This window comes from Meleagris gallopavo, chromosome 3 (genome assembly GCF_905368555.1).
Source record: "Meleagris gallopavo chromosome 3, MGAL_WU_HG_1.1, whole genome shotgun sequence".
In the NCBI taxonomy this organism is placed as follows: Eukaryota; Metazoa; Chordata; class Aves; order Galliformes; family Phasianidae; genus Meleagris; species Meleagris gallopavo.
The window spans coordinates 34,907,597-34,922,417 of record NC_139406.1 but is presented as its reverse complement, the minus strand read 5'-3'; the positions used below and the strand labels follow the sequence as shown (position 1 = coordinate 34,922,417).

Here is a 14,821-nt window from a genome sequence, read left to right as displayed (position 1 = left end):
GTATACACAGTGGAGAATCTTAATTCCTGAGTTCATTCTTCTGTACAAATACTTGTGTGTGTCTTTTGGGAAATAAATGTTTCAAAAGCTATGCACCTGTAGTCCAAAAATGGCAAATGCTTCATTAAAAACCAAGAAGGCAACAGCTGAACGTTAGCTAATCAGTCACTGTTCATTTGTTTTATTTTTGTTTTTGTTTTTCTTGCATTAGCATTTTTTTCCTGATTTTATTGCTTTTTCTAATGTGCTATCTCTAGTCTCTAATATTAAAATCTCTAACATCTGTTACCCTACTCTGCATTGTTAAAACTGACAAGAATTCAGGAAATAAAGCAAAGTTTTTGAAGAGAGTCACTTGAATCCCATCGTAAAGCCCTTCTTTTTTCTTGTGGTAGAGCATCTCCAGATATGCCTGTACATGATGCAGTTAAATATTTACCCGTCTATAAAATAGCGTTTAGCAATTTCCTTTTCAAGCGGGTACAGAACATCTTTATTCTTTCCTAGTGTGATCTGATATATATTGCTGTTGACAGGAGAAGAATATATTCTCAGTAAATTGTTTAAAGCACAAGAGAATGACAGCACAACAACAGATTATTCTTCCTTCTTAACTCGTTGTTTCATCTGTCGAGTTCGCTGCTTGTTGGACAGTACTTCTGGCTTCCTTGTAAGTATAATTTTACTTAGACAACGGTGGTCACGATGCACTAGATTTAAATTACTTCATATGAAAAATACTGGAACGTGCATAGATAGCTTGCAGCCATTGATAGAATATGCCTTTCACTTGTTGTACTCTAACAAGAAACAACTAAAGACATCTATTAATATGTGTAAAAAATGATGGAAGAAAAGGCTGTAATATTTCAAGTTGAAAGAACTGATAAATGTTTATGTTTTAAGCTCTTTTGGACAATATCTGTCCGTTGTTTGCACTGGCCCCAGCACAAGGGTGGCAAAACTAAATTTCAGTAATTAGCATTTATTCATGAAGTATTACTTAAAGAAACAGGAATAAAACTGATTCCTTTTTCACTTTCACAAATAGTGCTTTAATAATAAAAAAAAATAAAATTAAAAAGTCTTTTGCATATTTAATATTCTTGCTAATAATATTCTTGCTAAGAGTGGCTTATTTCTAGAAATCACTTCTTTGCTTAGTAAGAACCAATCTTGTTTTTTTCTAACAAAGACAGATGTGCAAAGAAAATGAGGAATAGTGAGAGATAGAAAATTGTTTTTTTTTCTCCCTGTTTCAAAACTGGTTTTGTTGTTACTTAATCAATAGGTGGCATTTCTTATTAGAATTTTTAAAATGTTTATACATGGAATGCTTAAGATAATTCTGTTGTGTTTTTATATAACAGACAATGCAGTTTCAAGGCAAACTGAAGTTTCTTTTTGGACAAAGGAAGAAGTCCTCATCAGGAGCAGTATTACCACCTCAGCTGTCTTTATTCTGCATAGTGGTACCACTACTTCTCCCTTCTGTGACAGAGATGAAGATGAAAAGCCTACTTGTGAAAACAAAACACAAAGCTGATGAGGCAGCAGTGAATACAAAGTATTTTCAAATTAATTGTATAGCATTTAGTAAAATGTACTGTGAGCTTCCAGTTTATTAAATGTACAAGTGATGCTAAATAACTCTCTATATTAACTCTTTCTTAGAAAGTAAATATGCATAATTTATCTGGATTCTCCTTCCTAATCTTTGGAAGTTATCAAAGAAATATTTCATTCTACCAGCTATAAAAGTAGAAAACTGGGCAGTGATTAAGGATTTCACACACACACCACAAAAAAAAAAAAAAAAAGATGTGCTTCTTATATTTCTTATCTCAGTTGTATTATTATTATTTTATTTATATTTAAAAAGAACCAACACTTCAGTGTTTCATTTGGTTCAAGTTTAAAGCATGCTGTCCAAGGATGGTCAGAAAATGTATATAGCTATTTCTAGTCGGATGGTCTTAATGAAGAAAAAAGCTTGGAAAGGATTATTACAGAAATTACAAACTTTGATACATATTTCAAACTAAAGATTGGAAGAAATCCATTTAAATCATATGATTGTTGCAGATTGAAGTCATGGTAATCTTTAAGTGCATTGCTGGTAACTACCTTGAATGACAAAAAGAGCAGAACGAACACAATGCTTGTCTCAATTCAAGCTGGTACTTACTATTTCACATATAGTAAGCCATGAGCAGAATACTCCTAAATATACCTATTCCTTTTAATTGGATGCAGAATTCCAGTCATACTCCAGTTTGAGCAACCATATGATGAAACATAGATGATTATTTAATGTTGGTTATTATAAATTTAAAGCATCAATCTTTGAGAATGGTCAACAGCTTGAAAATCACATCTTTCAGAGTTTGTAATTTTGCTTTGTTGTTATTCGCTGACAAGGAATTTTCCCCATTTTCTGACCCTTACAGCTCCAGTTCCAAAGGTAATTCAGGTCTGTGTGAAGCAGCAGAATTATATGGAAGAAATAGTCATCATGAAGGTGCAACTTTTGCTAATGTATTACAGATTACTGAAAACCAATTCAAAGGTACATATGCTAAGTACTTTTGGTTTATATACAGCCTGTGGAAAAAGAATCTTGCCTTTTCTTTTCACCTGGTAGGCTTTCCAGGTTTCAGTCCCATTGCTCTCTTTTTTTTTCTTTTCTTTATAACAATCATATCTATTCCTATGGGAAGAAAACTAGAAAATATATTATTGATGCTAGTTTCCCCAAAAGATCAGAAAAAAGAAGGAAAATGAAAAAAAATATTGGTTTGTGAACTCATGATTTGCTTGTGACTTTGACTCATACTTTCCCAGTATTTGGGTGTGGCAACACTATGAGAATCTATGCTGTGTTTCAGATTTTTGCAATGGATAGAATTCTCATGGTGAGTCTTCTCCAAAGGACAACTTCTTCCATAGAATTGTACTCAGCCTTTGGTTGTACCTGCAAAAGCCTGTGACTTCTTTAACACCATTGTTATAGCCCCATTTTTCATTAATATTTTATCATTGATATAGGAATACTATTGAGAGGGAAAAACTGGTAATGAAATAATAATACTGAAATACCTTTCATTGCAGCTTAAGTGTTTCTAGTCACCACCTTAGATTTTTCAAATTTTACTCTTCATGTAGTTTTCCTAGTTCTGTGACATATTTTAGCATGTACTTTGCTGATGATTCCAAGGCAGCAAACAAACCGGTTGGCATTCACCAGTAAAAAATAAAAATAATTTTTAAAAGCTATGAAAAAAATATTAAAAACTGCTTGGATTAAAATATACTTTCTTTTAAATTGCATAGCGAAGAATAATGGAGAAAATGGCATTTCTCTTGTCAAAGTACAAACAAATGAAGATCACTGGGTCTGGGTTCAAGCTAACACTCAACTTCTGTATCGAAGTGGTTGTTCAGAATATGTTGTTGCCCAACAGCAAATGCTAAAGTAAGTATATTTTTCAATACTAAAAAAACCCATATTTTATTATTCCTAATGTCTGAGATCTTTAAATGAGTGTCGCATCCTAAGAAAATAATGTGTATAAGGAGGACTTAGTTTATTTAACAAATAAAAATCCATTTATGTCCCAGATCATGTGAAAAGGCTGTAATAATCCTAAAGAATGTTTGCATTCTTCAGTCTTCTTTCTTCTGAAGTTGAGTGCACATACATATTAAAAAAGTGCTTCAGACTGTTTCGTTTTTAATATGTTTTGGCTTTCTTGCACAAAAATGTATTTTGGGGTTTGGTTTTACATTACAGCTGAAACTCTTTGTTGATTTGGTGTCCTGTCTTTTCCTAATGTTTGATAATGTTAAGCTTTTTTTTTGTCTTTGTGGATGATAGTTGAGCTTATGTTTTTAGTTGTGGATGTTCAGCACAATCAAAACAGGAATGTTTGTATTTATTGTATGTTTGTAGATCTTATACATAGCTGAAGTAGGCTCAGCCTTGGAGTGAAAACTATACCCAGCAGATGTGTGTTCAGAGAGGAATTCTCCATTGGATTTTCCCCTTTCCTCCCGCATAGGCTTTTCCTCCTTCCTCCAGTTCACACCTGTCTGAGGGAAGAATAGGGGCCAGGAGATTTACACAGCCACCACCTGGTCCTGAGGAAAACATGTGACCAGTATCTCTGCTCTTTTCTTTTCGGATGCCTTGCAGGTGGAAAAATAAATGAAAAATAATCTTTGAACTTCTAGAGTAGCTACCCCTTGCAGGCAGCATACCTTCTGGGATCTTTTGAATAGGAGAAGACCTCTCATCTCTTTACTTTTACTGGGATGGCACAAACATCATCTTGCCATGCAAAGATGTGAACTTCTACAAAACAGATTAAGAGTGGCTATTCCTTGTACTCAAGTCTCCATTTTATATTGTTTTCTGTGCAATTGAACATGCTCTTTGATGCTTTCTTAGTTACATTTTTACAGTCTGAGCCATTTAAATCTAACTTTTTGTTTAATAGTTCCTACAAGCTGACGTGTTACTAGAGTTGGGCTCACAGAAGATACTCAACAGTTCTGTCCTCCTGCTAGTATGCAGTAGATTCCACCTGTTCTTTTTACCCTCACTACTTTTTTTGTTTTGTGGATTTTTTTTGTTGTTGTTTTTTTTTTTTTTTTGTTTCGTTTCGCTAAAATGCATGCTATCTTCCTGGAAACATACATTTTTTTGAGAAATGTCACTGTTTCACTGTAAAATCCTTGATTTGGTGATCTAAACTTTTATTACTATTTGCATGTTTTCCACTCTATTTTCCCAACTAGACCGTTTCCCAAGAGGTAATTCTGCAGCGAACTTCCATCCTAGAGTACTTAAAAAGAAGAAAATGTTCTCTGTTCTTGGCTGTATGTTCGTTACTGTGGGAAGTTCTCTCTTTATAATAGCATGAACTCCCCCTACTGGAAATTCCTATACTTGCGCATTAAGTCCATACCCAAGGAAAATGTTTCTGATAGCTAGTCAAGAAAAAAGTCTCCTGAAAATCTCTCCAGTTTTTCATGCCTGGCTCCTTATTGCGATGTCCACTTCTCATTCTGACAAGGAGGGTGAGATTCATAGCACAGACTCTGCATGGTTGCAAAACAGCACATTTGCGAATTCCAGCAAATTGGAGTTTGGAGTTAAAAAAAACCTGCTGAATTGAGTACGAAAATGCTCAGGCAATTTTCTTTGTCTGGACTCTTAAAAAATGTTGAGTTCTTCAGTGTTAGGTCATGGAAAATTAATTCACTGATCGTTTTGGAAAATTAAAGACAAAACAAATTAAGCTGGACATGTAAAATAACCCTGTGTCAAGTATGAACATCTGTGACTATTCTGGACACTTAATTTGGGTATTTTGTTTCCTCTCTCTAATTATGCATTCTCAAAATATAAGGCCCCCATGTTTCATACTCAGATTGCTTTGATGAGGACATTCTTAGGCATCTTAATAACTCCTTGCTAACAAAATACATCTCATTTAACATGCTGTTTGCACCCTATCTCTCTTTAGACTTTTTTTTTTTCCCCCACAAAAAAGTTGATTAGATACATTTTAACAGAAGAATGACAGTGTAAGGTAGTTACCATACAGTACATAAAACACTACATTTAAAGTCTTTATGAACTGTGTGCCTCAACTAAATGTATGCAATAACTTAAATGTAAGAGTGCCACAGAAAGGTAGTCTTGCATAAAGTGATGCTCACATGTATGGAAACTCTTTTTTTCTATCTTGGACAAATACAAAGTTTATATGGAAAAGAATATTAGTTACTAAACAAGGGAAAAAATATTGCTTGTAATATATATCAAATTATTCCATTTGTATCACAGAAAAGTCCACTTAGAAACCTTTTACTGAATGTTTTCTTTTTCCTACTGTTACTGAAAGGGAAGAAGATGAACAACTGAAGATACCGAACAGTTTTGCCAGTTTGAAGGGAAGCCTGGAAGGACTTTCCTACAACAGTGCCATTGAAACTCTGGGCCAATTGAAGCATCTCAACTGGACAGCAGTAAAAAATGAGCAAGATAATGTAAAAGTGAAGTTTGAGCCTCATACAAATGGTGAGTGTTTTGTGCAGGAGGAATCTCTCAGTTCTAATACACCAATTTTAGGCATTCAAAACAACTGCACCACAAACAGTAGCTGGACTTTCAGAAACTCAAGCTCTTGTTCTATAAATCAGCGAATGAATGCGTGTTCAAACCGAAGAGCTGGATCATTCTACAACAGAGACCAAAGTTTCTTAAATTTAGCATCAACTTGTCCTTCCCACTGGGGTAGTGCAGAAAATTGTCAGTCTTACTCAGGCTTACAACAACGTGCAGTGGAGAACTATACTACAGATCACCTGAAACTGCAGAGATCGTTAATATCCTCGGAGTCTCTCTATGATACATCGTTTCCCTTGGATATGCCTATCAAAACAGAATATGATTCTGATTCTGAAAACATTGCTGATAACTACCCGATGCCACAAAACAGAGCCTGGCTGGATGAGAACGGCGCCATGAGGAAGCAGTTGTTCAGCTATCCCAATAGGGTGCACCTTAAAGCAGAACCGGACCTCTGTCAGCAAGCTTCACCTTGCCAGAAGCCAAGGCACTGCCTTTACACACCACATAACTGGCAGTGCATTGTAGCAAATCATCCCAGCAACCTCAATCTGAACAGATCTTGCAAGGGTTTGCGTAACAGAGAGGTGGCCCCGTTTTGCCCCCAGAACTCCTCCGCCTGCTTGGAAAGCCTGCCCGACCTGCCGCACACCGAGGGCTATGGCCAGTTCTACAGCCCTGCTCCAGGGGAGAAGGAGCAGAGTAATGAGGTGTTTAAAATGCCATGTGAATTTAAAAACCCTTGCTTGGTTCAAGCAATCAAGCGTGAGCCGCTGGATTCCCCACCGTTGTCCAACATTGGACAGAACAGAGCACACATGAGCTTCCCTGAAAACACAATCGCAGGTCCTGTGCCTCATAAAGCCACTGAATGTACATTCTTACAATAGATTTTATAGCATCGGGAATATTTATAATGTTGAAAGCAAGAAGAAATTGTAGCTTTACTTCCAGTTGGGTTAAATGAGTTACTAAAATTAAAAAACAGTGGAAAGATGTTAAGTGTGTGTGTGTGTGTACTTCTGTGTGTGGAACAAAACAGACACAGACGCACTCACTCCCACACATGCCTTTAAACACAGCCATTCTCTTAGTGATCTTTGGAAAGAAAGAAAGACAAAACCTCAGATACAGAAAAATAATCAGTAATTATTGCACAGGTGTACCTGCTAATGTGTCTTCATCATTTTTCCTCTCATGTCTGCAGTTCTGTAACGAGGTGTAGCTATTTCTGATTTTTGCCTTTGCTCTTTTTTCTCAAGCTGATGTGGTGCCTCTGTGAAAAGACAAAATGTTTATGGCAATCATTGTGGCCAGGAGTTTACCTTTGGAGTTATTCAGTTTTATTTTTAGCCACTCTAATAAGTATCAGCTATTCCTTTTTCTCAACATTGAGTTAATGACAACAGGCAAGGGCTTCCCAAACACACAGAGTATTCTTGATTTAAATGGATAGCATTAATTTAAAACAAATATCATTCACAAAATGCATTACAAATTATTGCACTTCAAATAGTTTTTTTTTTCTTCCTCGACAATAACAATGCTTTAATACATATTTTCCATTTTAAAGCCATTTGCCTTTCACATTGCTGTTTGAAAGACTGAACAATAGGATGTTATCCACTTCTTTAAGTGAGTTACAAAAGACTTTTAAATGTACATGAGAAGGAAATATTTCACCAGCTATCTTCCCTGCTATTGTAACATTAACAAAAGAAATGCACTTTTAAATGTGATGGTATCTCTTTGACTGATAGCAGTCTGTTAGTCATTGTCATCTGACAACAAAACTCAAATCCCATGCTAAGATCAGAAACATTTTTTTTAAAAAGCATCCTCATTTCATCTTCTAAAGAAAATTTTAATCTCGCTGAGAGACGACTGGATTTATGACTTTCAAAAGCACTTTGGTGCACTTCTGAGCTTTTGAAAACAGATCCATATGCTCTCTTTTGAAGCTAGATAGTCACATATTTCCACTTTAAAAAACAATCTACAACTTCCATTTCGGTTGTTGTAGTTTGACTCCTGCACTAATTTTGTTTTAAAATTGCACTATTTCAACTTTATATCACCTTCAACTATAGAAAACCCATATCATTAAAAAAAAAACACAACTAGATGTATATGTGTTTTTTTTTTAAAGAAGTCCTATAGTGAATGTTTTCTTTTTCAAAATGTTATAAATAATTCTGATGTCTTCATTCCTTCTAGCCACTGTGGGGATGGCTGTACACATGCCAGTGAAGTGGCATAAATTTCTCCCTGATGCTCTAAGTGGCATAAGTGCAGTTTTCAGGTAGGGGAATAGTTTTGCACAGGGAGTGGCACCTGAGAGGCCGCTCTTCTCCAAGTCTGGTAGAAGTTACTGCCTACACGTTAGAATTGGCAGAATTAAACACATGCATTCTCTGCATGTCAGTTCAGCTTATGAACAATGGTTTGATCTGAAATGCTGCACTTTACACAGAAATAAAACTTTTCATGATTGTCTTGCATAAGGACGTGTTCCCCACAGAAAGGCAAGAGTGGATAAGAAGGGCAATAATGTCTTTCTGCAGTTCAAGTTAATTCTGCCATAGTCCAGCTGACCTAACTCAAGCAAGAGAACATCTCATTTTTTTGGCATCTGAGATATATCAGTTTCCTGCTAACTACATACTGTCCCTTACTTGAGACAGTCTTGATATCTTTGCCTTAACACTTTCACCAGTGGGTACAATGCAACATCAGACCCAGTTCAGAGATGAAACTGTAATGGTGGAATTTACTCCACAATCTAGTACATCATTGTTCATCTCACATAAAGCTAAGCCCAATCAGGCAAATTGATCTTGGTATTCAAGTGAGACTGTGAGAAAGTCTGCCCCACTGATTCGCTATAGCAGAAATGGGGTATTGTAGAGATAGGGCAATGTGGAGCAAGTGGAGGACATGTTGGCATGACTGCCAGAAAGCTGTTTGTTTAACTCCACTCTTGGACTCACCATGATCCTCCCCCAGATGGACTACCCAGGCCTGCCTGGTTCAGCACTACCTTACATCTTCTCTTATCATTTGGATTAGTGCAGTGTGACCATAAAACACTACTATCCACATCTGGAAATGCTGATGCCATTTTGCACAGATGTAAATGGTCGCAAAGGGGAAAATGTTGTAGAGCACTGTGCCTCCAAGTGCCTTGCCTGTGCTTACAAATATTTCATGGCATAACTACAGAGGCAGAATTATACCATCCCAACAGAAGTTCTCTAAAGTTCTTCTGATACAGAATTAAGTCTATTTTGTTGACTTATCTTAATCGAAAATTCTTCTGGTCTATTTCAGCAGAGAAGACTTTTCTCAGGCTCCCAACAAATCCAGTCATATTTTAGTCATCTTAACAGATACTGTAAGAGTTGGTTACAACTTCTGCATGAAGGAAAATCTAATCTGATACAAGAATGGCCTTCTTCCAAGAGGATAAATTAAGGTGTCACTTCAAATGAGATGTCACCTCCTAACTCCTCCCTGTGCAAATACGATCAGATTTCCTTTCTTATTCTTCCATAAAGTCTAAATCCATTAAAAATACAGGGTAATTTACACTTAGGCCATATATCAGGTTTGATTTCAGTCACTTAGCTTGTGGCCAAGTTGTTACTGCAGGGCTCACATAAAAAAAAGTGTTATCAGTGGAGTCTGTTCTGGGAAAAGTTATCACATATACAGCAGTCTCCTATCGCACTTATTAAGAGATGGGCAACTTATCGTACTTTTGGACAACTGCTGGACACTGTTGATAGTAAGAAAAAAAAAGGTCACTTTTGTTTAAGAACTTTCCGTATTGCACTATTTGGGAAAATAAATGCTGAAAACCAATCTCTTCATATCTGTTTTTCAAGAGCAGGAACCTGTCCTTCATCCCCTCTGGACTAAAATCTGACATTGCATTGTACCCTGTTAAATTACCAGTGATTTAATGTTATAAAACCTTTTTTCCAGGCATTAATGATCTCATGGCAGAGGAAAAAGACAGGGCGGTTGCTTTAAGATGTTACTTTCTCTTTGTAGTGATCGCTGTTTTGGTATTATTTGTACTACTTCAAAAACCACCGCTTAGAAAAGAAGAGTTTAAGATGCTTCCAGTCAGTGGTGTTTGGCTTTTATCCTTAGTAAGTTGGTATTTATATCCTCCAAGCACAGCCCTAAGATCTGTTTTAGGAGCCTCCCAGTGTATTTATTGTAACAAGAAAAAAATTCCTCTCATAGAAGAAATGCCCAGTGAAATGCTTGTGTGCTACAAACATGGAGTATTCAGGCTGAAAGAAATGCATTTCTTTTTCCAGTGTGGACGCGATGCTTTCTAAGACCTGACTGATAATAGCATTCAAACTTCCTCAGCTGTAAATTCTTCAGGGTCAGAGGCAGAACAAACTTCTTAATTCTGGTATTCAGAGGATTGGTGGTTTGTTTTCTTGGATTTGTGTGTGGGTGGGTGATTTTTTGTGTGTGTGTTTTTCATAGTTGTCTGAGAATGCATCTGCCTCTGAAATGTTACTTAGCCCACAGACACCAGAGATTATTATCACTGTTAAAGCTGTTGCCTTCACTGTGAATTTGGCCTCATTTAGCTGTTACTGGACAGCTACACAGAACCTTATAAATACTGGTTCAATTAAAGCATACCACTTAAACCCCGTGTTTTTACCTAAAAACCAGCCTGATTTGAGCTAAGGGTAAGGGTACCATAGAGTGGATTTTTTTGGCTATTCTAATGTTTGCCAGGATGCAGTTAAGACCAGTGGCTGAAACTGGGGCAGACCTTCATTGTAGGTAACACTATCGATAATTTATATTTAATCCAGACTCTTGGGATACCAAAATAGAACTTTGTTTTGAGAATCTAAAGAGAGAACAGTGTGTGTGCAAGGGATGACCTGGTTTCAGTTGGTCCACAGTTTGGAGATCTAACTAGTGAAACAGAAGAGCAAACAGCTATACCTAAATTCTTTGTAGGACAGACTGACTTCCTAGTACTTGATTATAATGTGTTAATGTTTTCATTGCCCTTAACTAGATGACACTGATATGTTCTTGAAATCCTTAGAACTGAGTCTCAGTGTCCTCTGGATGGCTTAGGGAGGTCTGACATTTGTGTGTCAGCCAGTTCAGAATGACTTCTTGTTATGATCCTTGATATGGTATTAATAATGACAGGGCATGTGCAATTCTCCTGGAAATTCTCAATGCTTAAAATACTTACGTGAAAGGCATCCAGCCTGAGGCAAGGAATAGTCTGTGGGATAGAATCAGCTTCTGCTGCCTGGAAGCCCTGCTTAACTCTTTCTGTTGAAGCCATATTGGAACTTAAGTAGAACAACCCCATCCAGGGTATTTATTTCATAAAAGCCATTAATTTATCTAAAAAAAATAGGATATTTTAATTGAAACAAGAAAAAGATATAATTTCTTCTATCTATAAATACATATATTGCCTCAGGTAGTCACAAAATAAACCCTTACTCATTTTCTTTCATTGGAGTGTCATGTAACTAAGATCCCAGCTCAGTGATAGATGTACAGAGCTTTTGTACTTTATTTCTTGTCTTTTTCTTCTGTTCACTCACTAGAAAATAAGTTTCTCCCCCTGGATTTTCTTCCTCTCTCAAGTCTTGTAAAATCTTCTGTGAAATCTCGTGTCGTAACTGAAGCAGACTTATGTAACTTGTGCATTAGAGATTCTGCAGGTAGCCATGCTCAGGGTTTAGCCACAAGGCTCTCATTTAGCCGAACATGACTCATAGGTGAAGGCACCAGTAGCTTATGTTCATAGATGCCACCATCCTGACAAGTACACTTTTGAATGCAAGTGGCACATATTCACACATTTCCCCATAATACTATCATAACTACTTCCTTCCCCTTGCAAACATACCATGTCCTTTTCTTCTCCTCCTTCTCTCACCTATCGCATTGTTTTTTTACCTGTAGAGAACTGTGTTCTATACACTGGCATGAGTGACATTTTCTCAAAATTGATATTCTTAGTTTTTAAATTTGTCTTTGCTTGTAACAAACTGCTCTCAGATACTCTGAAATCTGAAGCAAGTCAAATATGACCAACAGTGTTTCTGGAATTGTGGAGTATGCATTGATAAAATTTAACTGAATTACAAGTTTTATCACATTACAAGTTGTGTTGGGATGTAAATTGAGATAGATTCTAATTTCTTTAAATTTAGTTTGAATTTAGATAGAAATTCAAATGTAGTTTGAAGTGCATATTTCAGTTAACAACACGGAACAAGATCATCAATGACAGTGTTTGGGGGGAAGGAGTAAAACATTATTACTAAGACAAATCTGAAGGTGAAGAATTATCACCTTGAGTGGCACACTGCTGTCAAGGTGTTTTGTGACTACAGCATTAATTCATTGCCAGCAATTCTGTGCTTCTTGAAAACAAGGATTGAGGTCATTCAGTGCTAGGCTGTGTTTCTCCATCAGACTGAAAGCACTATTCTAGGAGGCATGCAGTGCTCCTCTTCCTTGCGTGGAGTTACTCTTTGGAACTATGACAAACTTAGTGTTTGCATTAACACTCTTGCAGCCTGTCATTGCCACTGAACTGTCACTTGGTGCTCTGGTTGTACAGCCTGAATTAGAATCCCAGAATTTCCTTGTTGTGACACGGTTGCAGTGACAGCTATACAACATTCAAAACTTCCTTTTCACACTTGTATTGGTATAATTATGGTTTTCCAGTGCCTAAGTATGAGGAAAACACACACGTGGCAGTAGGCAATGTAAAGAGCATCAGTTGCATAGCTAATCTCAGTAATTTCAGTCAATTAATTAAAAGACTATGTTAAAAAATCACATGAGGTTCTGGCTTAAAACTCTCCATTTTGCACAGGAGAGTGTCACAGGTGTGTCACCATTGTTCTGCTTCTTTTTAGGTCACACCTTGGTCTCTCCCTTCCTTATCCCATTACTGTCACTTCTGAACTTTTTTTCTTTCTTCTTCTTCTTCTTCTTCTTTTTTTTTTAACTTTTGCATCATTTTCTTCCTGTGTTTACTTAAAATCTGAGGCAATGAGAGGCAAGCAGCGACACTGTGTGTGTTTTTTTGGTCTACTCTCATCATAATCATAAAATCATAGAAAGGCTGGGGTTGGAAGGGATCTTAATGATCATCTAGTTCCAACCTCCCTGATATGGGCAGGGTTGGATACTCTGGAAGATTCTTCCTCTACATGACTAGCAGCATTCCCTCTTCTGAAAGGGCTCTTCTTCACACTCCTTCACCTCTTCACAGGTTCCTGACAAAACCAAAGAACCCTTTCTTCCTTAAAGGTGTCTGTATCTATTGAAAAACTTCTCCTTTTTCTCCCTCTAAGTTTTCTACCTTTGTGATTTTATAGGATGGTACTTTGCAGCCTCCACCCTTTCTGTTTTGTGCCTCCATAACTTTATTATCTACTTCAGGCACACTTTAAAAGCTTTGCCAAAAGAACAACGTTGTGCAGAAGTGCAATGCCCCATTACCTTCCCTGTCCCCTTTGAACAAGACAGGTACTGACAGAAGTCTTGGAGTAATTGCAGCTCATAAAACAGAAAAGATTCCCTTTGCTGGGGAAGCATACCCTATTTGGGCAGCTGTATTGCCAAGAAACACTTGAGCTGCCACCAGGAGTTTAATTCTTCAAGTATACACTGCCAAATGCTTTTGCGTTCAGACCTGCCCTCTCTTTACAGAAATGAAGGAGCCCACTTTCTCCTTTTTGGATCCTTCATTTTTTTCCTACACGCCTTCATCCTTTCACTGTGCAGTTGCACTTTTAATATGTAATTTTCTAAAAGATGAGTATGGAAGTATTGTTTAGAGTGTACAGAGCAGTGTTTCCTATTAGTCCATTTTAGATTTTGGAATCAGAGCTGCAAAGAATTATTGAGGGCTTTAATATGACCCCATCTTAAGGCCTGTAACTGTTACAGAAACATAGAAATAATACAATATGGTATCAAAATGTGCTGTTAACCATAAAAAAAAAAATAAAAAAATAAAAAACAATTAAAAGTGCCATTCTTGTTCCTCCTAAGTCCGAACAGTGGAGGACAAGACTAAATAAAAAGAGCACAGAGACCGAGCAACACTTGGCCTGACTGCTTCTCCCTATCAGTTGGGTATTACTTGAGCCCAATGTTATGGGCACAGCTCTGGAAGGACCGAGCCCCGTGCTGAGCACTGCGTGAGCACACACCAGTGGGTGCATGGAGCAGGCGTAAGGCTGATGCACTCATGGAATGGCGGGGATGGACATCAGCAAAGCCGGGAGCTGGGATCCTTGCTAACGTGTAATCCAACCAGTAGCAACTATGCTGCTTCCTACACAGTTGTAATAGACCCCCAGGTGTATTGGCAGCAGGCTAATTAAATGCGTAGATTTTGTATTTTGGAATTTTGTTATAACAGGTGCACTTTTCTGTTTTGTGGGGAGTTTTTTTGTTTGTTTTGTTTTTTTATTGTACTGTTTTCTCAGTCTGCTTTTAGAGGGAACTTTCATGTGTATTTCTTAAATTATATTTTACATTTATTACCAGTCTGAAATGTAAAGTTAAGACATTTTAAAAGAAATAATAAATATTTGCATTTAAAGCCAACGCCCTGCCGTCTGTTCCTCTCGCCTCTCCCGC

The 14,821-nt window shown here is 37.0% G+C and overlaps 1 protein-coding gene across 2 annotated transcripts in view; it reads left to right on the top strand.

Moving 5' to 3' along the window:
- The window catches only part of AHRR (aryl hydrocarbon receptor repressor), a 91,150-nt gene extending 76,362 nt beyond the window's left edge, over positions 1–14,788 (top strand). For both annotated transcript variants that reach the window (XM_085220609.1, XM_085220608.1), the window contains exons 7-11: positions 537–670; positions 1,371–1,567; positions 2,451–2,569; positions 3,334–3,475; positions 5,913–14,788. In XM_085220609.1, the coding sequence (XP_085076735.1) occupies positions 537–670; positions 1,371–1,567; positions 2,451–2,569; positions 3,334–3,475; positions 5,913–7,029 (1,709 nt within the window). In that variant the 3' untranslated portion in view covers positions 7,030–14,788. The remainder of the gene's footprint in view (positions 1–536; positions 671–1,370; positions 1,568–2,450; positions 2,570–3,333; positions 3,476–5,912) is intronic.
- The last annotated feature ends 33 nt before the right edge of the window (positions 14,789–14,821 follow it).